Source organism: Bos grunniens, chromosome 15, assembly GCF_055505025.1.
Source record: "Bos grunniens cultivar Pamir isolate PY7600 chromosome 15, Bosgru_T2T1.0, whole genome shotgun sequence".
Lineage (NCBI taxonomy): Eukaryota > Metazoa > Chordata > Mammalia > Artiodactyla > Bovidae > Bos > Bos grunniens.
In genome coordinates this window covers 36,213,771-36,233,715 of record NC_141179.1, presented here as the reverse complement: position 1 = coordinate 36,233,715, position 19,945 = coordinate 36,213,771, and the positions used below count along the sequence as shown (strand labels likewise).

Here is a 19,945-nt window from a genome sequence, read left to right as displayed (position 1 = left end):
TTGGAAGGTGTTAGACAAAGGTGTAGTGGAGTCCGTTGCTTAAGGGGGGGTAAGGTGGCACGGTCCTGGAGGACAGGGGGGCTTTAGGCGGGAGGAGGGCCAGCTGCTGCGCTAGACGGGCAGACAGGAATTAAGCGGTGTGTTAGGCTCCTCGTCTGCTCCCGCAGCTCCAAACGCCCCACTCGGCAGGGCTGGGGAGCTGTGGGCCCCACTGCCCGCCACTAGTGGCCTGGGCTTGGGGGACACGCCTGTGGGGCCAGGTTGGGGCCTGGCCTGGGACTGGAGAAAGGGAGCAAGAGTGAGGAGGGGCTGCAGCAGAGGAGGCCACTCAGCGGGGGAGTGGTCGCGGGGGACATGGTGGGAGGGCTGGGGCGCACTCGCCTGCTGGCGGGGAGGAAGCCGAGGACAGTATGTCCACACAGGTAAGAGCAAGCACAGGCCAGAGAGGAGGGTGATTTACAGCAGGGCAGGTCCCCCTGCTGGACCCCTGGACACAGGGAGGAATTCAAAACCGCCATGCGGGGCCTCAGGGACCCCCAGGATCATCAGGAAGATGGGCCTGGGGGAGCCGCCTGCTGTCTCCCCCACAAGGACGCCCTCTCGGCTGACGCACATGTCCTCAGGGGAGTCAGGACAGCAGGGACCTCAGGGACTCTGTAAGGGACCAGAGCTGGGGGAGAGAGAACAGGCTTCCTTCTGCCCTCAGTCATCCCACGGCTTCTTGGTACAGCTCTGCTCCCCAGGGCCACCACCTCAGGGCCTGGCAGGCCCCACCCTCGGCCACTTCTAGACCCTCTGGCCAGAGTCGGAGGACCGGTGGGGACTGTGACACCACTTCACTCTACAACCACCCTCACTCCTGGCCAAGGGCACCACCTAGACACGCAGGGGCCACCGCACCTGGGGGAGAAACAGCCCTGGGTGAACTGCGAGGACTGACATAGGAGGCCAGTGAGGGTGGGGAGAGGAGCCCTGTGAGGGCTCACATAGGAGGCCAGTGAGGGTGGGGAGAGGAGCCCTGCGAGGGCTCACATAGGAGGCCAGTGAGGGTGGGGAGAGGAGCCCTGCGAGGGTTCACATAGGAGGCCAGTGAGGGTGGGGAGAGAAGCCCTGTGAGGGCTCACATAGGAGGCCAGTGAGGGTGGGGAGAGGAGCCCTTCGAGGGCTCACATAGGAGGCCAGTGAGGGTGGGGAGAGGAGCCCTGCGAGGGCTCACATAGGAGGCCAGTGAGGGTGGGGAGAGGAGCCAGGAGTCGCTTTCCCAGCTGAGAGAGAAAGCCTCTTCTACACACGTGTACATGTACACACACAAATACATATACACTCCTGACAAAGAGAAAGCCTTTTTTACACATGTGCACATGTACATACACACACACACCCTCCCATCCTGTGGTATATTTTTTTTCCCCACTGGACAACAAAGTCCCACTTTCCAAGTCCCGATTTCTGGCACAGGCCACTCAGAGGCAACTCTGATAGATGGACAGTGGCTCTGATTTGGGGAACAAAGCAGAAACCCCAAGGAGGGTTAGAGGGGCCCCTTCTGTCTCGTCCCGCAAGAAATCCAAGCACCAGAGGCTTTCCTGCCCCTTCTTCGTGAGGCCAGAAATCTTAGCCTGGACCCCTCAGCTCAGGAGCCAGAAAAGCCTGTTCTCAACCGGCCACCTCAGAGACAGCAGAAGAGCAGCACCACTCCCAGGGCTAACAGTGAGCCGCATGCCTCTCCCAGACCTCCTTCCTCCAACGCTCCTGAGCACCAGCTCCCCTGCTCAGCCTGCCCACTCTGCCCCCACCACGCCCTGCAAGGGACAGGGCAAACACCACTGTTCCTCAATTTCTATGCCTGAAGCCTGCTTTCCCACCAACTCCAGACAGGCTGGGCCGGGCCCTGAACCCAGGGAGCAGGGGCTGGGGCCCAGCCTCCGAGGCTGCCCCCGCGGCCTCACCTGCCACCTGCTTGCTGCGCTGGGAGGCCTCCGAGGCCAGGGCGTAGGAGATGTTGATGATGCGCTCCTGCTCCTGCAGCTGCGAGTCCAGGTCTGCCACGCTGTTCCGGTCCTGGCTGGCGGTCGGCTGCAGATTGCACATGCTGCGGCAGGGCCAGAAAGCGGGCTGTGGGCCTCCCTGCCCACGGCGTCCACCTCAGGAGAGGGGGGTCCCCCTGGCCTGAGGATCTCACCCTTCTGGGGGCGTCAGATAAAAGCAGGGCACTTTCTCTCCAGACCAAGGTGCACGAGCTCCTCTCCTTAAACGCCCAGCCACAGCTTTGCCCCTCCTCTGGGGGATCACAGACCCCAAGGTAAGAGTTCTGGCTCTAGGCTCCTATTCCATCCAGACGTGAAAAGGCTAACCTGGCTCTGAAAGGGAGGACCTCAAACACCAGGTTTATGTTTCTGAGGCTACAGGAGCTGATGGGACAGGAAAGCCACTTGCTGGGGTCCTCTCCTGGCCTCCAGGGGTGTGGATGAGGCCTCTGGCAGCTCAGGACACGGCTGGGCCCCTGGCTCTGGTCTAGGCCACTGGCACAGGCCACTTTGATAGGTGAACAGTGGCTCTGATTTGGGGACCAAAGCAGGGACTCCAAAGGTCTAGGGTCTAAATGAGGGAACACAGGCCCTGGGGCTGGGAGCACCATCCTTGGGGGCAATCTCTAAGCGTGTCCACTTCACCGCCACACTTGGCTCCACTCCCCACACTTGCCAGGGCCACGGGACACAGATCTGGGGGTGAGGGCCTAGCATGGCCCTCTGAGAGCTTCATGACCTTCAGGTGACCTGGGCGAGCTTCCTCGCTGATCTGTCGGTGAAGTGCTGAGAGCCAACCTGCCCCTTACAATGAGCAATGTTTGCCTAAGACAGAGGCCTGATAAAACACACACACCCTGGGCAGCCCAGTCCGGTCCGTTCAGCTGAGACACCCCCGGGGCAGCCTAGCAGGCTGTCAGGACTCGGGCGTCATGAGGGCTGACCTGGACCGGGTGAGGATGTTACGGATCTTCTCAGCTTTGCGGTACCGCGCCTGCAGCTCCTCCAGGCTGGGCGGCTCTTCAGGATCCAGCTCCACGTAACGCTCAGGGATGGAGACCTTCTCTGGTTTGGAGAGCTGAGGAAAGGGCCGGGTGGCGGTGGTTGGGATGTTTGGTTTGAGACCTGCTCCCTGACCCTGTCCCCCCACCAGGAGGCACACGGAGCTGCCCACAGACTCAAGTATTTGCTAAGATCACAGCAGCAGCAGTTCACTGTGGAGTCAGGATCTGCATCTGGGTTTGACTCCAAAGCCCGTGCTCTTTCCACCATACCCAGCACCTCCTACTGTCCAAGGGAAGGGAAAGGGGAAGCCAAAGTAAGTAGACCAGAAGCCCGAGGAGGACAGTAGTCACCCGTGACGCCACCCTCCACGTGATCTGACCTGTGCGGACCTCTCCAGCCCCACAGACCCCTGGGGCTCTCCCCTCTGCCTGGGATGCTCCTCTCCGGGCTCCACGGACTCTCTCATCCTCCCAACCTCACCTCCAGAAACCTTCCCTGACTGTGCCTCTCCCGCCCACCCTGTCTCTGTTTTCTGTTTGTTTCTCCACTGTCTAGATCAGACACTTGGTACTCAGTAGCCCTTCAGCAAACACTCCTTGGATAGTTAGATGGGTGGGTGGGCAGTTGGATGGGTGGCTGGGAGGAGGAATGAAAGAAAGTGACAGTGATTTTTGTCCCTACAAAAGGCCCTCTGACCCAGACAGGAGGCAGCCACATTGCATCTCTTGCTCTCAAAAGGAAACTGACCCCTACTCCACCCCTCTAGTCTCTCACACAAACCCAACAGCAACCTCAGCTTAGTGAAACCTTACTTGGGCCAAGAAAGCTAAAGACAACTTTCGCATACCTTAGGGAATTTTTTTCTCCTTGAGTAACAGCAGGACATTTAAAATGAGGTTGGTTGAAACTCCTAAAGACAAGGTCAATCCAATCCCAGGGCAAATATGGACTTGAATTTAAACCCATCCCTATCTTCCATTCTGGTGAAAGATAGCAAGAAAAAGCTCCTGTTTTTCCCAATGAAGGCAGATCCAGAGCAAGGATGCAGATCACATTGCAGGAGCAGGGATTTAGGTTAGAGATAAGGAAGAACTTTTCCCCTTGGCTAGCAGGCTAATCAGGACACCACAAAGCGCACTTCCCACTGCCAAAGCAAGCCTGCAGAAGCTTCTTTTGTGAATCTGAGAATCATGGACTTCTGGCTGCTTTAGAGGTGCCAAAGGGAAAGGGGCTTAAGGAAGGGGACTAACCTCGTTAACCCCTGGAGGCCCAGTGGACCCCAGAACCCAGGTACTCCACAGGCGTCAGTCTGCCCCACTCCGGTCTGATCTATCCTTCACGTGGTAAGAGCACTTCCTCTCATGCAGTTTCAGGCCAGGCCGAGTCCTCACACAACTGTGTTTGGGCTACTGTGCACTTCATTCAACAGAGTCGTCATTCAGCAAATATTTAGAGTGGCTATTGTGTGCTAGGCCTGGTGCTGGGTGCATAAAGGTGAACCAAACAGCCATAAACACTGCTCTACAGAGCTTACGAGGGGCACAACACAGGAGACCACCCTATCTCTTGAAGACCCTGAATCTGTCATGCACTGACTCCCTTTCTCTTCCTTCCAGTAAAGACACTCTGCTACGGTTACTTGCTTTTCTGGGCCTGCCTGGTCATGATGTATTTGAGCCACCAGAGGGCGCCAGGAATTCAGACCAAGTCCTATCCAGGTCTCCCAGCCTCTGCCACACCTGGAAATTTCACCTGTGATTTTTTTTTTTTTTTTAATGTATTAATATTTATTGCTGCGGCTGTGCCAGGTCTTAGCTGCAACACACAGGATCTTTAGTTGTGGCACCCAAACTCTTAGTTGTGGCATGTGGGTTCTAGTTCCCTGACCAGGGGTTGAACCTGGGTCTCCTGCATTGGGAGCTCAGAGTCTTAACCACTGGATCACCAGGGAAGTCCCAAAATTTCACCTGTGATTTCTAAACCTGCCTCCCCTTTCCCCCATCTCAAGTCTGATTGCCTAACTAGCCTGACTAGCCAGATGTAAGACCAACTCCTGGTTTTCCAGGGAACATATCATAACAATAACAACGACCTGCTCACACTCCTATTACGTGCCAGGTCCTGTGCTCATAGCTTTCTGATCATTGCCAATCGTCCGGGCAATATGCTGAGTCTCTTAACCCTCACCACAACTGACATTACTGCTGAGGAAACCAAGGCACGGAGAAGTTAAATGACTTGCCCCCAGTTCCAGAGAGACGGATCTGAGCCTGCATCACAATGTCTGGACTCCTCTCACCACCTCCAGCTGCTGTTCACCCATCCTCTGGGCCACACTGAAGCCGAGCGTGTCCCATTCAGGGCAACACCCCCCGTGCCCCTGGAGGGTGGGAGGGTGGGTCAGGCTGCAGTCTGAAGGCCATGCCTCAGAAGGAATGAGGCATGAAGGAAGCCCCCGCCCTCACCTCTCTGCTGATGTCCACGTCATAGTCTTGTGGTTCCAGGTCCAATTCAGTGACAGGCATGGCCTGCACCTTCAGCCAGCCATTCTCTTCCTTGTCCTTTCTGTCCCCTTGTACAGCCCGTTCCAGCAGCTGCAGGTCAAAGTCCTGCTCACGCTTCCACTGGCAACAGAAGGAGAGGGTGAGATGTAGTCACTTCCTGACCGGCCCCTTTTGGGTGGGTCTTGTGGGCACCAGGGTCCTTGGGAAGTTGTGTCTGTGACTCGTTAGGGAAAAGCTGTATGACCATGGACCTCAACACCGTCTCTAAAAGAAGGCAGCAGCGGTCTGTGACATGGATGCTCTCTGTTGTGTGCTGAAACTCTGTGACAGAGAGAACAAGGCCTCTGCCCCTTTGATACAGCCTGACTCCAAGTGCTCATGTCTCTCTGATCTGGCCCCAGAGTGTTCCAACCTCCAGGGCACAGGTCTGTGATCCACGACTTTAGACTTACAATAGTCCCCAGGGATACAGGAAGCCTCCAGGTCCCAGAAGGTGACCCCAAAACTGAATCTGGGACAGAGCTCCAGAGAAGGGGTTTGCTGCTCCTGCCACCTGACAGCTCATGGAAGCCTTTCCTGTTTCTGGAGTCCTATGTCCCAGCTCAGAAACAATGCAAAAGACAAAACCCTCCAAGGCCCTGGTAAGCAAGTGGGATAGCCAAGATGCTCTCTCATGGGAATTCCCCACAGGTCACAGTGAGGGCTGGGGAATATTGCATCCACAGTGGGGCGGGGGACGTGTGAGCAGGAGCAGCTGAGGACCACTGAGGCAGATAAGCTGCTGTGTACAGGCATCTATTTAAGTTAGAAAAACCAAATCCATGTAAGACTTAAATGCTAAATCAAACTCAACATTCCCAACTCTGTAATGAGCAAGCTTCACAGAAGGAAACTCTAACCCAGCCACTTTAAGATCCCAGCACAGAGAACGGAGACACACACACATATGGCTGAAACTATCACAACATTGTTAACCTGCTATACTCCAATATAAAACAGAAACTAAAAACAAAACCCAGTACCATGGTTGGGCTCCCCTTGGGCCTTCCTAATCACCTGTGGCCTTCGTCCCCACAGAACTCCATGTTGAGCAGGTTGCTAAGAGGAGGCGATGGGCTCAAAGCCTCCCTTTTCTTGAGCAGAAGCCAAGCAGAAACTTCTCCATCCCAGGCTGGGTCCTCCCTCTCACCTCATACCTCACAGAGCCCCGAGTGGTCACAATCGACTTTAATGTCCCCTCCGGCCCCGCTCACCTGAGCCCCAAAGCCATAGCCATAACAGCACATTTCACCCACTCATGCACAAGCTCTCAATACTGACTCTGCGTCAACATAATCGCTCTCAGGTGATGGCTTCCTACTAAAGTACGAAAAGATTAGACAGTTGAAGATTCAGGGATGAAAAATTAATTTAATGATTGATTCACAAAGAAAACACACATTTTCTGACACGCTCACCAATGCCCCAGATAGAGACAGGTCCTCACATAAACCCAGCCTGATTGCTTCCACAGACAGAAAAAGTTCACTGGACTGTACAGTTTATCCTGGGGAAGAACCACGCCAATGCATCATCATTAAGCAACATGTTTATTGGCGCTGAGGCAGAGACTTAACACAAGTCTTTTTTAAAGAGAAAAAATTACAAAGTATTCAAGTTACGATTTTTAGATCATTTTTCTACATTTGAGACATCAGGTTGTAAAAAGTCAGTTTTATCTCATAAGACATTTACTTACAAAGTTTAAAAGTTACTGGCTTTGCAGCTTTTCAGGATATGAGTGTGCTGGGTCTTATCCCTTTGGTGTCTGACCTAACAGCTGCCAAGAGGCCCTCTGAATACAAATCATAATGTATCTTGCTACCTGTTCAAGTTATAAAATACTAGAACACAAAAAGTTTTCCATAAGAAATTGTGCCGATGGGGCTGGAGGAATTAAAACCGAACCACCTCAGACTTGGCAGAATTTATTCAAACGTGCAATCTCTGAAGTCCATGTCAACTATCCCAGTATAAGGCATGGACATTAATAAATTCATCACGCCCAGACCTCTGGCAAAGACCACCGCCCTTGGGCAGTGGGGCTGGCTCAGCCTTGCGGGGCGGCTTTTGGGATAAGTGAATTATGAGTCAGTAAGCCTGCATAAAGGGGGCAGCAGAAAGTGAGTCACACATGGGAGGGCTCGCTAGGCTATGGAGAAAAGAGCTGCTATTGTAAGCCTGGTAACAGGAGCACAGGCCAGTTAGAGAATGGTGGATGCAAATTAGAAGCTTCTGTAAACACAATCAGGCAGGATTAGAGAGGCAATGAGCGGTAACGCTAAAAGCAAAAGAGCTTGTGCAATGAATTAGGGAAAGAACAGTCAGGCTAGAGGTCTAGGGAAACATTTGATTTCAAACAATGGAGAAAAATCCAGTGGAATGTTTCCAAAAGGGACCTAAGGAGACTGTGGGCAGGGTGCAGTGCCTGGAAGCACCACCAGAGGGCAGCAGGCAGCCTGGCTCTCCTTGGGTGCAGGGCCTGTCCGCACGGCTAGCTGTGGGAGACCCCGGGCCCTCAGGGGTGTGGGCACCACACCCTGCTCAGTTGCTCCCCAGGGCACCCGCTTGGAGGTTTGGGAGGCTGGTTGACTTGCACTCCTCAAATCATAGCACCATCTTTCTCCTCCACTCCTCCAAGTCTGTACTTCCCAAGTCCTGGGTTCAGGCGAGAGACTCAGAATGCCGAAGAAGGGCCTCTCCCTCAAGCTCGACTGGAGACCTGACCGTGGACGCTTCCTCTGGCTCCTGGGCTCCTGCCGTGACATCCTCACTCTTTCTCTAGTTCGGGGCACCCTCTGACCAAGTCACTCACGTGGCCTGGCTTGCGGACACACAGCCCACGGGGCGTTCTCTGAACCACTCTCTCGGGGGTGAGCCGGGCTCGGGTCTAGGGGCCTCGGGGAAGCTCTGCTCCCTGTCCCAGCCCGCCTGCCTGGACCCTCCTAACATACTGAGCCGAGGTCTCCCGGGAGCGGTTGGCTGAGGTAGCGGGACGAGGGCAGCCCCGTCCTCTCTCCTTGGCTCAGCGTCCTCTTGCGCTCCCGGACCAGCGCCTTCTGGTGCCGCTTCATGCGCTCCAGCTGCTCCTCCGCACTCATCTTGCCCCGCTGGTGGTCTCCTGAGTACAGGCGCTCCAAGGCACTCTTGGGTCTCTGAGGGGCAGGAGGGGCAGACAGGGCGGCTGGGCTGAGAACAGAGGGCGGCCGGCCACCTGGCTTCAGCCCGTGCGCACACACACTCACACACACACACAGACACATTCACATACTCACATACACTCACACTCTCTCTCTCACCTCTAAGCACACTGAAACACATACACACACACACACTCACCCACACACACATTCACACAGTCACACACACACACTCACATTCACATACTTACACACACACACTCTCTCTTCCCTCTAACACACTGAGACACATACACACACACTCACCCACACACACAGACACACACACACTCATATTCACACTCACACACACACTCTCTCTCTTCCCTCTAAGCACACTGAGACACATATACACACCACACTCACCCACACACACACACACTCACAGACACACACTCACCCCCCCACACATACACACTCACATTCACACACACACTCTCTCCCCTCTAAGCACACTCAGGGACATGACAACCCAGCCCTCACGGGCCCTCTGGCAGCACCCCATCCTGCAGATGCAGACCCTGAGGCCCAGGCCTGTCCAGGTGGGCACACACACACACCGCATGATGGACCAGGAATCAGGGTGTGGCTCGCTGGGTGAGAGCGAGGAGAAGGGCGGGGGCCCTTGGGAAATGGAGGGGGTGGTATGACGCCCCTCTTGGTGGGCAGTGGGGAAGGCATCGTAAGCACGTGGTGACAGGGATGCTGAGCTGAGGAGGGGCCGGGGCCATCTCATGGGACAGCCCGTCACTGTCCACCTCAGAGCCCTTCCCTCTGTGCATGAGGGAGCAGTGAGCCCTTCGAGAACTTCTCAAGGCCTACTCACAGGGTAGGTCATCTTGCTGCTTTCGGCGTCTAGACCCCTCCGGAGGGTGACGTAGGGAGCAATAGTGGACGATTGCTGGAGCCTTGACATGGACCCTGAGAGGCCTTAGTGAAGAAAGAGAAAAGCGAGTGGATTTGTGGTGAGGAGGACAGGCCACCAGCCCCTTCTCGATCACCCCCCACTCCCACAAAAGGACCACAAGGACCCAGCCAACAACCCATGCTTCTTCCTCCCAGGGCCTAGAAGAGCAAAGCCCCAGGTAGGGAATGAGGGGCTAGCTCATGGGTGCCCTTTGTCCCTAACAGGGGACAGTGTCCCTGAAGATCTGAGGGTTCCCCACATCTTCCCTCACATGCAGAAGACTGGGCTGCCTGGCAGGAGGAAAGGACAGAGGGCGAGGAATGCCCTTCTTCTTGATGAACTCCTATGCACCCTGTATGACCCAACCTGGATGCCCTGCTTGTGAGAGCCTTTTTAAATGGCCCAGGCAGAAACAGTCATTCCCTACACTCTTCAGTATATTCACTGGTTACTGCACTAACCACAGTGTCAACATGCCTGGTGACAATTTCAACAACAACTAGTTGAATGAACGAATGAATGAAGAAGGGAAAGAGGAGGCACCAGGCGCTCACGGAGTGCTTACCATATGATAGGCAGGTAACACAACACGTGTTTCACACAGATTTTGTTCCACCGGCCCTACAGGGGAGCATTACCTAACCACTGTGACGGTGCGCAATCTCAAGTTTAGAGAAGTTAAGCACCTTGTCCAAGATTCTGTGGAGCCACAGTCCAAGCTTTGTCCACTACCAACATGCTTATCAAGGCTGGTCCCTGACATCTGGAAATGGGCATCGTGTTGACACCACTAGCATTTAGCACATGGGAAAAAGAATGATGAATGTCCTGCAGTGCCCAGAGACTCCTGAGCAACAAAGATCTGTCCCACCCCACAGGCCTCTAACACTGCCATTAACGAACACATCTAGGCTGAATGAAGAGAACGGGGTCCCCAGGCATAGTGCCAGGGGTCGCTGTGGCCCAGCTCAGCAAAAGCCAGTCCCCTTCCGGGACCAGCTCAGGCCATAGCAAGCCTAGCCAGCATGGTGGGCTGGAAGTCACATAACCCCACAGCTGCCCGAACCACGGCTGTGTGGCCTCCTGTTTCCACACCCTGTCTAAAGGAAAGCACCTGACCTCCCACCAAATGGGGGGAGTGTGCCTAACCTGCTCAGGGGTTCCAGGCAGCCTCCCTTTAAAAGGATTTCTGAGGAAGAGAATCTGGCTACGGGGGGAAATGAGGCATGGGTGAGCCTAAGGGCCTGTGTGTTCCCACCTCCATCTCAGAGGGATAGGGGAAGAGAGTAAGAAGAGGGCCCAAAGGAGAAGAAAGATGTGTTTGTTTAAAGTCTTAGAGTGACATAGATGAGGAGAAAACCTACGGAAGACCCGAGATGGTCAAGCTGACGGCAGACAGCCCACGTCCCAGCCTGTGGGATACAGCGGATCTAGAGCCAGGACAGCGGCATTGTGCTGACTCCATCTCTTAGTGGCTAATCGGCAAGTTATTTCCTTTCTTACCTCATTGGTTTTCTTACCTCTAAAAATGGGGATAACAACAGTACTTCTCTCACAGGATTATTATGAATCTTCACTAAGTGACTATAAAGGGCTTATGTTATAACAACCACCACAATTACCATTGTTCCCAGGGGCAGATGTAATAAAAGAGGATGAGAATCAGGATGTGAGCCAGAGGTAAGAAGGACGCGCCCTGTCTACAGCCCAGAGGCCCCAGACAGCTGCTACCCAACGGAGGCCCCACGCCGCAGGCAGAAGAGTTGCAAGGACCGGGTGAGGGCTGGGGGCGGGCGGTGCTGCGGCTGCAGTGGGGGTCCCTGGGAAGACTCCGTAGAAAGTCGTGCCTTACCTCTGCCTGGCAGCGTCTGGTACCTGCTCTCAGAGCCCACAAGGCCCAGGGAGGATGGGGCCGTGTCCCCGCTGAAGGTGGCCAGCTCTGGCTCGCTGACGTATGACCGGAGTTCCACCTGCGGGCAGTCGGAGGCCGTCACAGCCGCCCCGGGTCCGGCCGCCTTCCCTCTCCCCACACTCAGCGGGCACCCCAGGGGTCCTCCGTGCTCACCCTGGAGTCCCCGTTGACACACTGTCCCTGCTCCCGATCTCGCTTCCTCTCATCCGACTGCCGCTTGAGGCCCCTCACTGAAGTGTGCCGGATGATGGTGGCCTCCCTTGGCAGCGGGGGCACGGCTGGGGGCTGGTCCTCCGGGCTGTAGAGCTCAGGGAGCGGGGGCCTGGGAGGTGCCTCATCTTCCTGCTCAGAACAAAACCACAACCAGTGCCCCGTGAGAGGATGCCGAGTGGCCCAAAGGGCCGGAGCAGGCCACCTGGGGCCTGCGGGGCACGACCACTTCAGCCCAAAGACGCCAACACTTCCCCTGGTTGAGCTGTGAGGGTGGGTACACCTCTGCTCCAAGCCCATCCTTCCCTCGGACTCTACATCTTCCAAGTGTTAACTATGAACAAGTTTCCAAGTGTTAGCTACACACAACCCAGAACTCAGGACACGGGTCCATGCTCTCACTCCACTCGCTCACCTGTATATGACAGCACCCCACCACCTCCACCTCACCCCACCCCACCCTGCTTAGACGGGGCTGGCTCATATCCCTGCACGACCTCTGGATCTTTCAGCAGGCTGCAGATCTGAGCGAGGACCATCTACATCCTCCTGCCCTTTCCATCAGAAATGTGCATGGTTACGAAATCTTTCCTCTTGCCTGGCCCAGGCCCTGAGCAGGCTGTCAGGATGGGTGACTCACTGCCTTCTCTGCAGCCCACTCCCTGGGCTGGGATGAATGCAACTATTTTCCTTGAATTGCCCCATCCACAATGCTCTCCGAGGGCTGTGGCCTCCCTACAGGCTGACAGCCTGGCCCCCGACTGCCATGAACACCCACTCCTGGGACAAATGACCATCCAGACTCTCTTCTCCTGAACTCCCCCTTTCTTAGCCTAATTTTGCTTTGGTTTTCAGATTTTTTCAGAGTTCAGGAAAGGGAACTGCAAGCTTGTTTTGCAAAGGTTTATCAGCATTCTTCTAGAGACAGACTTCAGACAGAAGGTTAAGCCGCCTACCCGAGATACCCAGAGGCTCTCTGAGCATCCGTGGTTTCCAACCCTGAACAAGATCTCAGAATCACCAAATCCTAAAAAGCCCCCCGGAAAGATAAACATAAACCATTGATTGCCTTTGACTGAAGGGAACAGAATGTCTGGAGATAGAGGGTGGAAGGGAGACATTTTATTACACACTTTTTTATATCCTTAAGATATAAAATTAAAAAAAAAAGATACAAAATTTTTAAAAAATCAAATAAAAATGAAAGAACTATAGCTAAATGCAGCAATGGGATGAACTTCACAAATATAATGTTGAAAGGACACAAGATAAGAAAGAATAAATACAGTTATGATAGATGGGCAAAGTGTTCAGGATAAAAATATAGGTATCAAAACAAAAAAGCAAGGAAATTATCTGAAAAGTCAAGATAGTGGTTACCTCTGGCAGAAGGAGAAAAGAGCCTGCGCTGGAAAGGGACCCATAGGCCCAAGGGCTTCTGACCACTGGCCAAGTCCTATTTCTTGGTCTGAGTGTTGGTATGAAATGTGGAATCTCTTTTTTATTGTTTATTAAATTATGTATTCATGCTTTATGTCGATTACAGGATGATATCATTATTCACAAAAGTAAACATAAAACAATATGAATATAAAATAAATCTGAAGCAACAATAAAAAATGGTGAAACTGGTGAACACATATCCAACTAGAAGGTGGGTTTTACACCACCCTCTCCCGTAAGCCTGACCCCCAACCAAGCTGAAAAGCCACGCCTCTGAGCAACAGCAGCCAAGTGTGAAGAGGAGCCTCTGTGATCGTCTATCTCATGCTGCTTGCTCTGCACAAGAGGAAACTGAGGATGCTCAGATGGGGGGTGGCCGTCCCAGAGGGACGGCAGGGCTGGAGTCCGGGCAATCCTGCTCCCAGGCCTTTTCCCCAGGGTCCCAGGGGGCAGGCATCCTGCCTTATGGTAGCAGTGTCTGCCCCAGCCGCTCCTGCTATTTGTTTTGCTATTTTCTACCTCCTGCCTTGTGACTGGTGCTCCATGATTCTTAGATCTGGGAGAGGGAAGGAGATCTCAAGATAAAGTTCACAGCGACCCTGGGTCCTAGCACCTGTCGTCTAGCTCTGGGCTCTGGACCATGGCTGGAAGCAGGTGGATGGTGAAGACCAGGTACGGGAACTCATGTGTTTTAGCCAGCACTGTGCACTGATCTTGTCAGACGTCCTAAGCATACGTGGTACCCAGCGACAGCTCCTCCAAACCCTTGTTGGCAAAAACCTGGAGGTCTCCATTCCAAGGTCCTTTCTGCTATGGCTTCCCTGTCACTTGGATCAGGCCCCTCATGCTTTCCAGCCAAGGCTGGCCTGGCCCTGGAAATGAGCTATTGCAGTGCCTGACTGCATCTTCTAATTCCTTAGAGCCTCCTGTGCTCACAGACTCAACCAAGGGCTTGGCTCCTCTCTGTGCCAGGCAAGCCAAGGTGCTGGTTCAGGCAACCACATGGGCTACATACTGACCTGAACATCAGAGCTGAATGTCCAGTTAGATGTCAGATGGCACAATCAATGGTCAGAAGATGTAGACTGGATTTGCTAATATGGAGACCTCATGCAAATTCTGAACACCTTGGGCCTCAGTTCTCTTATCTGTGGAATGGGAATACTGACCTTCCTGTCTATACTCCATGAGGTCACTGTGCAGACTGCATATATCCTCACAACCCAGCGCCGTGCTCGGCTGCGGGTAAAGATTCTCTTCAGCTAAGAGGCGCTCCCTGTCCACCGACTTAACTACGAGTGTGCACAGAACCCCACATGGGGCAGCCACACACTTCCCTGCACATCACAGATCATAAACCATGCCTTAGTGCAGTCACTTCCTTTTGCCCTTCCTCGGTCTTCCCAAATGCAAAATGGGAGGGCTGGACTAGGTCACTTCTAGGGGCCTTTCCAGTTCTGGGAGACAAAGCAGGACGGCAGGGCCCCCTACCTCATGGCTCTGGCTGGTTCTGTCTGACCAAGTTTCCCTAAAAGCTTCTCTCCCAAGAGAAGTGGACCTGAGGACAGGGTGGGACACTCACCTGCCAGAGAGGAAAGGACAGCGCTCAGCTCCCAGTCCTCAATACTCACCACTTTGGGCTTGGTCTTGGTTGGTGACTGAAGGGGGGATGTCACCTTCCTCAGCTGGGGCGGGTGAGGTCGGTACGGCGCGTAGGTTTGCAGCTGGGGGAAGAGTCGAACCTCCAGAGGGGTCCGCACGGGGCTGGTGGGAGGGCTGGGCTGCGGGGGCGGCTTGCTCTCAGAGGTCGAGAGTGAAGGCACAGGCGGGTGAGGAAGCAAAGGCACCGTTTTCCTCTCTGACAGGCATGGAGGGGAGGAAAGGATGTGATGGAACAAAGACCTTCCTCAGAGGACAAGAGCAGCGACTTATGCCCCGGGGCCATCCCCCAGCGCTAGGTGCTGGCCTCTGACAGCCCTGCCCCAGGAAGATGGTCGGCTCACCTGGATTTTTGACCGATTCCACCAGGATTCTGAAGTTCTCTTTATTTGCACTCAGGCCTGCAATGACGTCTTCAATCCTCCAGAGATCCTTCTGTATCTGCGATTTCTCCTGAGGAAGAGAAGGTAGGGGTTCATTCCCTTCTTAGCTCCTCACCAAAGGCTTCTTCCTAGGATTTCCATTGTCATTTCAGACAGAGTCCCTCACTCTGGAGGACGGTATCCCCTTGGGAAACCCCACCAGGGCTAGAGACAAGCCTGCTTCACAGCTTCCTGGACAAATACAGATGTAGGAGAGGCCCCAGGTCCAGGGTAGGAATCTCAGAGGAGCTCTCGCCAGTGCACCTCGCCTGTTTGCTCTCCATTTAAGAAAAGACTGCCTAAAATACAGAGTGATTCAATGAAGTTATCTAGAGCAGCCACATCAGAGACAGAAAGCAGAAGGCTGGTTGCCAGAGGCTGGGAGAAGCGGGAAGGATTGCTGGTTAATGTGTACGGAGTTTCAGGTTTGCTAGATGAAAATCATTCTGAAGACTGAGTGTACAGCAGTGTGAATACACTTAACGGTACCAAAGTGTATCATTAAGTGCTTATGGAGACTTTTACGTTAGGTATACTTAACAATTTAAAAAACAGACTGTCTCAGGCAACCACAGCAGAAGGGAAGAGAAGGCAAGGACGTGAAGTGACATGATCCCTAGAATATAAAGGGCATCTTTTTAACGACAGAGCTGAGTCCTGGGATTTGGGGTGTAATATAATGGGCAGAGTAGACATTATTTGGCAGTAAAAAGGAATGAAGTACTACATCTGCTGTAACATGGAGGAACCTTGAAAACATTACGTCAAGTGAAAGAAGCCAGACACGTCAGTGCCACATATGTATGGTTTCGTTTCTATGAAATGTCCAGAATAGCTAAGTCCATATAGAAAGTAGAGTAGTGTCTGGCTAGAGCAAGGGTGGAGAGCTGGGGTGGGGATGAGGAGGGACTGTAAACAGGACCACGTTCCTTTAGGGGCAAGCTGGAAATGTCACACAACTGATTGTGGGGATGGTTATACAACTCTGCGGATTCACTAAAAAATCAGTTAATTGTATACTTAAAATAGCTAATTTTATGGTATGTGAATCACATGATAAAGCTGTTTTTTTTTTTTTAATAAAGTACAATGGGAAAAGGGCCGCATATTCAAAAGCAGAGGCATTACTTTGCCAACAAAGGTCCATCTAGTCAAGGCTATGGTTTTTCCTGTGGTCATGTATGGATGCGAGAGTTGGGCTGTGAAGAAGGCTGAGCACCGAAGAATTGATGCTTTTGAACTGTGGTGTTGGAGAAGACTCCTGAGAGTCCCCTGGACTTCAGGGAGATCCAACCAGTCCATTTTAAAGGAGATCAGCCCTGGGATTTCTTTGGAAGGAATGATGCTAAAGCTGAAATTCCAGTACTTTGGCCACCTCATGCGAAGAGTTGACTCATTGGAAAATACTCTGATGCTGGGAGGGATTGGGGGCAGGAGGAGAAGGGGACGACAGAGGATGAGATGGCTGGATGGCATCACTGACTTGATGGATGTGAGTCTGAGTGAACTCTGGGAGCTGGTGATGGACAGGGAGGCCTGGCGTGCTGCGATTCATGGGGTCACAAAGAGTTGGACACGACTGAGCAACTGAACTGAACTGAACATGACCATGTGCACACTGTGATAAGTTGTAACCAAAACCACCTGGGAAGATGCCCTAGAAAGAGGTGAGCAGGGTCTGCTTGACTAAGGGATCGTGGGCATCTTTTAATGGAGTTGTTTATACATCAGATATGGTATTCTTTTAACTTTAAAATTATCATGTCCCACGTCATGGACTTAAAAAGGAAGGCTCCACACCTGTATTTCCTCTCAAGGTTCCCTGCCAGCCTCACCTGGAAGAGTTCTCATGTGTGTAATATTTGTGGATCACTGCTCCTGGATACCTCCCCCCGGGGCCCGGCACTGAGCAGCTTCTCAGTACATGAATGTTGAATAAGTAAAAGCCCAATCACATAAAATTCCCTGACCAAATACTGCCCAATAGCCAGGACAACAGACGTCTGAAGCCTCCCTCCTAAGCGGGGCTCTTCTACTCTCTCGGCCCGTCCAACACCAGTGCACATCCTTAGGGCTGATGTGCAAATAGCAGGCTTAACGCTCAGCTTCCCCTTAAGGTACAAGGGTCCTAAGACAGACATGTTACTGAGCTAAGGGGATTATCTCTAGAGCTGAGGCCCCCAAGCAGAGGGCTGGTAAAGGAGGGGTGTGGGGTTAAGGTCATCGATCTCTCTCCTCCCCTGGCAGTCTACCTGGCGTAGTTCCCCCTGTCAGTTCACAATCCTGCCCCCATTTTCCCTGTCACCCCAACATGTAAGAGAAGAGCAGAGAAAAGCAAAGCCCAGAGAACTTGTATCTTTCTCCAAGGACGATGGAATTTCAGAACTGAACAACAAGGTAAAGGAAGCTTTTGGGGGAGCAGCAGAGTGGGGTTTCATTCCTGTGTCCTTGCATCACAATGGGCTGGAAGGCTCCTATGGACTTCGCTCAGCAAAGGTCTGAACTCACTGTCCGGAAGTAGGGACACCTACAGGTAGCCTCACCTATCACTGACTCTCACAGTCACTTGCACGTTCTTTTATCCTCTGGTTTGTCTACTCAGGTGGCCGTGAGGATCTTCCTAAATAAAGCCACTTATCTTTGCTGAAAAGGCTGTGGGCTTTCTCACAGCCAATGCTGGCTAAAGAGAGGTGAGTTTCCAAGCCTCATTACTGAGAATTTGCATATGGGGCTGCAAGCCTATCTCCAGTGTCAATGATTTATTTAGGACGCTCACAGCTTGCCTGGCCTAGAATTACACCAAAGAAGTTAACACTGAGCCTGCTCAAAGGAAGGCTTTGTGAGCTTCCCAGGGCACTGTGGCACTCAGGGAAAGCATGAGCAATGCCACTAGGCTAGGTAGAAATCAAGCTGCAGGGCCCTGGCTTCAGACTGGCCTATCTCCTAGTAACTTACAGGACTAAGTTCTCTACAAAGCCTGTGACAAGATCCGCATGTTGTACCCATCTGTTTGGGGGAGGGGAAAAACGGATTCCAGGCCTGCTGCGTGTTAGGTCACCAAGAACTCAGGCACAGTAGAAACACAAATAGCCAATAATCACATGAGAAGATGTTTAACCTACTAGTAATTAGATAAAAGGAAATAGAAGCCTGATGTCCTTTTTTAGCAGGCAGACTGGCAAAAACTAAGGAGGTTGATAACATCAAGTGTTGGCGAGGATTTGGGCAAACAGTTCAGTACTCTCAGGCACTGTGAGTGGGAGGGCAAATGAGTGCAGCCTTTTAGAGGGTGGTTTTGAGTTACCTGCTAATATTTAAGAGGTATACTCAATTCATGGCCATTGTTAAAAAGCCTACAACTAACAAATGCTGGAGAGGGTGTGGAGAAAAGGGAACTCTTGGACATTATAGGTGGGAATATAAGTTGGTGCAGCCACTATGGAAAACGGTATGGAGCTTCCTCAGAAAACTAAACAAACTACCATATGGTCTAGCAATCCCATTCCTGGGAATATACTCAGAACAGACTATAATTCAAAAAGATACATGCACCCCTATGTTCATAGCAGCACTATTCAGAATAGCCAGAACATGCAACAACCCATGCCCAATGACAGATGGATGGGTAAAGAAGATGTGGTACATATATACAATGGAATACTACTCAGCCACAAAAAAGCACGAAATAATGCCATTTGCAGCAACATGGATGCAACTAGAGATTATCATACTTAAGTCAGAAAGAGAAAAATATCATATGATATCACTTATATGTGATATTTTGGCCACCTTATGTGAAGAGCCAATTCATTGGAAAAGACACTGATGCTAGGAAAGACTGAAGGCAAAAGGAGAAGAGGGCAGCAGAGGATAAGATGGTTAATAGCATCACCGACTTGATGGTTATGAATTTGAGTGAACTCTGGGAGGTAGTGGAGGACAGAGAAGCCTGCCACGCTATAGTCCATGGGGTCACAAACATTTGGACACAACATATGTGGGATCTACAATATGGCACAAATGAACGTGTCCTCGAGACAGAAACTGGCTTGTCGACACAGAGACCAGGAGTTCCTGTTGCCAAGGGTGAGGGGGGGAGGGAGAATGAGGGACTGGAGTTTTGGGTTGGCAGATGCCAACTATTACATTTAGAATGGATAAACAACAAGGTCTTAATGCATAGCATGGGGAACTATATTCAATATCCTGTGATAAGCCACAATGGAAAAAGAGTCTTAAAAAAGAATGTGTATGTATAACTGAGTCACTTCACTACACAGCAGAGATTGGCATGACACAGTGAACTCATCATACTTCAATTAAAAAAAAAATCTCACAAATTAAAAAGTATGTGTACTCATTTCAACTCAACAAGTCCACTTCTAGGAGCTTATTTTAGATAAATGCTCATAAATAAGTTCTGATAGGCAATTAGATAGATGCTCATTGTGGCACCATTTACAAAAGGAAAACACTGCAAATAACTTAAATGCCCATCGGAAGAGGAATGGCTAATAAAGTGTGGGACATCCACCTATGAAATACTATGCAGCAGTCAAGAACTAATTCCATTCACTTAGACCAACAAAGTCTAACACAATTTCTGAGATTATAGAAATCTTCTATAACGTGTGCTGT

At 52.1% G+C, this 19,945-nt stretch overlaps 1 protein-coding gene across 22 annotated transcripts in view; it reads right to left on the bottom strand.

The window, feature by feature from the left end:
* PLEKHA7 (pleckstrin homology domain containing A7) overlaps window positions 1-19,945 on the bottom strand; it is a 229,154-nt gene that overhangs the window by 2,749 nt on the left and 206,460 nt on the right. For 12 of the 22 annotated variants that reach the window (XM_086339797.1, XM_086339789.1, XM_086339791.1 and 9 more), the window contains 10 exons: window positions 15,230-15,338; window positions 14,858-15,084; window positions 11,727-11,915; window positions 11,514-11,631; window positions 9,581-9,684; window positions 8,530-8,730; window positions 5,498-5,656; window positions 2,972-3,105; window positions 1,950-2,092; window positions 1-111 (listed from right to left, as the gene is read on the bottom strand). In XM_086339797.1, the coding sequence (XP_086195923.1) occupies window positions 11-111; window positions 1,950-2,092; window positions 2,972-3,105; window positions 5,498-5,656; window positions 8,530-8,730; window positions 9,581-9,684; window positions 11,514-11,631; window positions 11,727-11,915; window positions 14,858-15,084; window positions 15,230-15,338 (1,485 nt within the window). In that variant the 3' untranslated portion in view covers window positions 1-10. Of the gene's footprint in view, window positions 112-1,949; window positions 2,093-2,971; window positions 3,106-5,497; window positions 5,657-7,106; window positions 8,731-9,580; window positions 9,685-11,513; window positions 11,632-11,726; window positions 11,916-14,857; window positions 15,085-15,229; window positions 15,339-19,945 lie in introns of those variants that run through there. The other 10 variants (XM_086339792.1, XM_086339790.1, XM_086339794.1 and 7 more) reach the window with 3 other exon arrangements.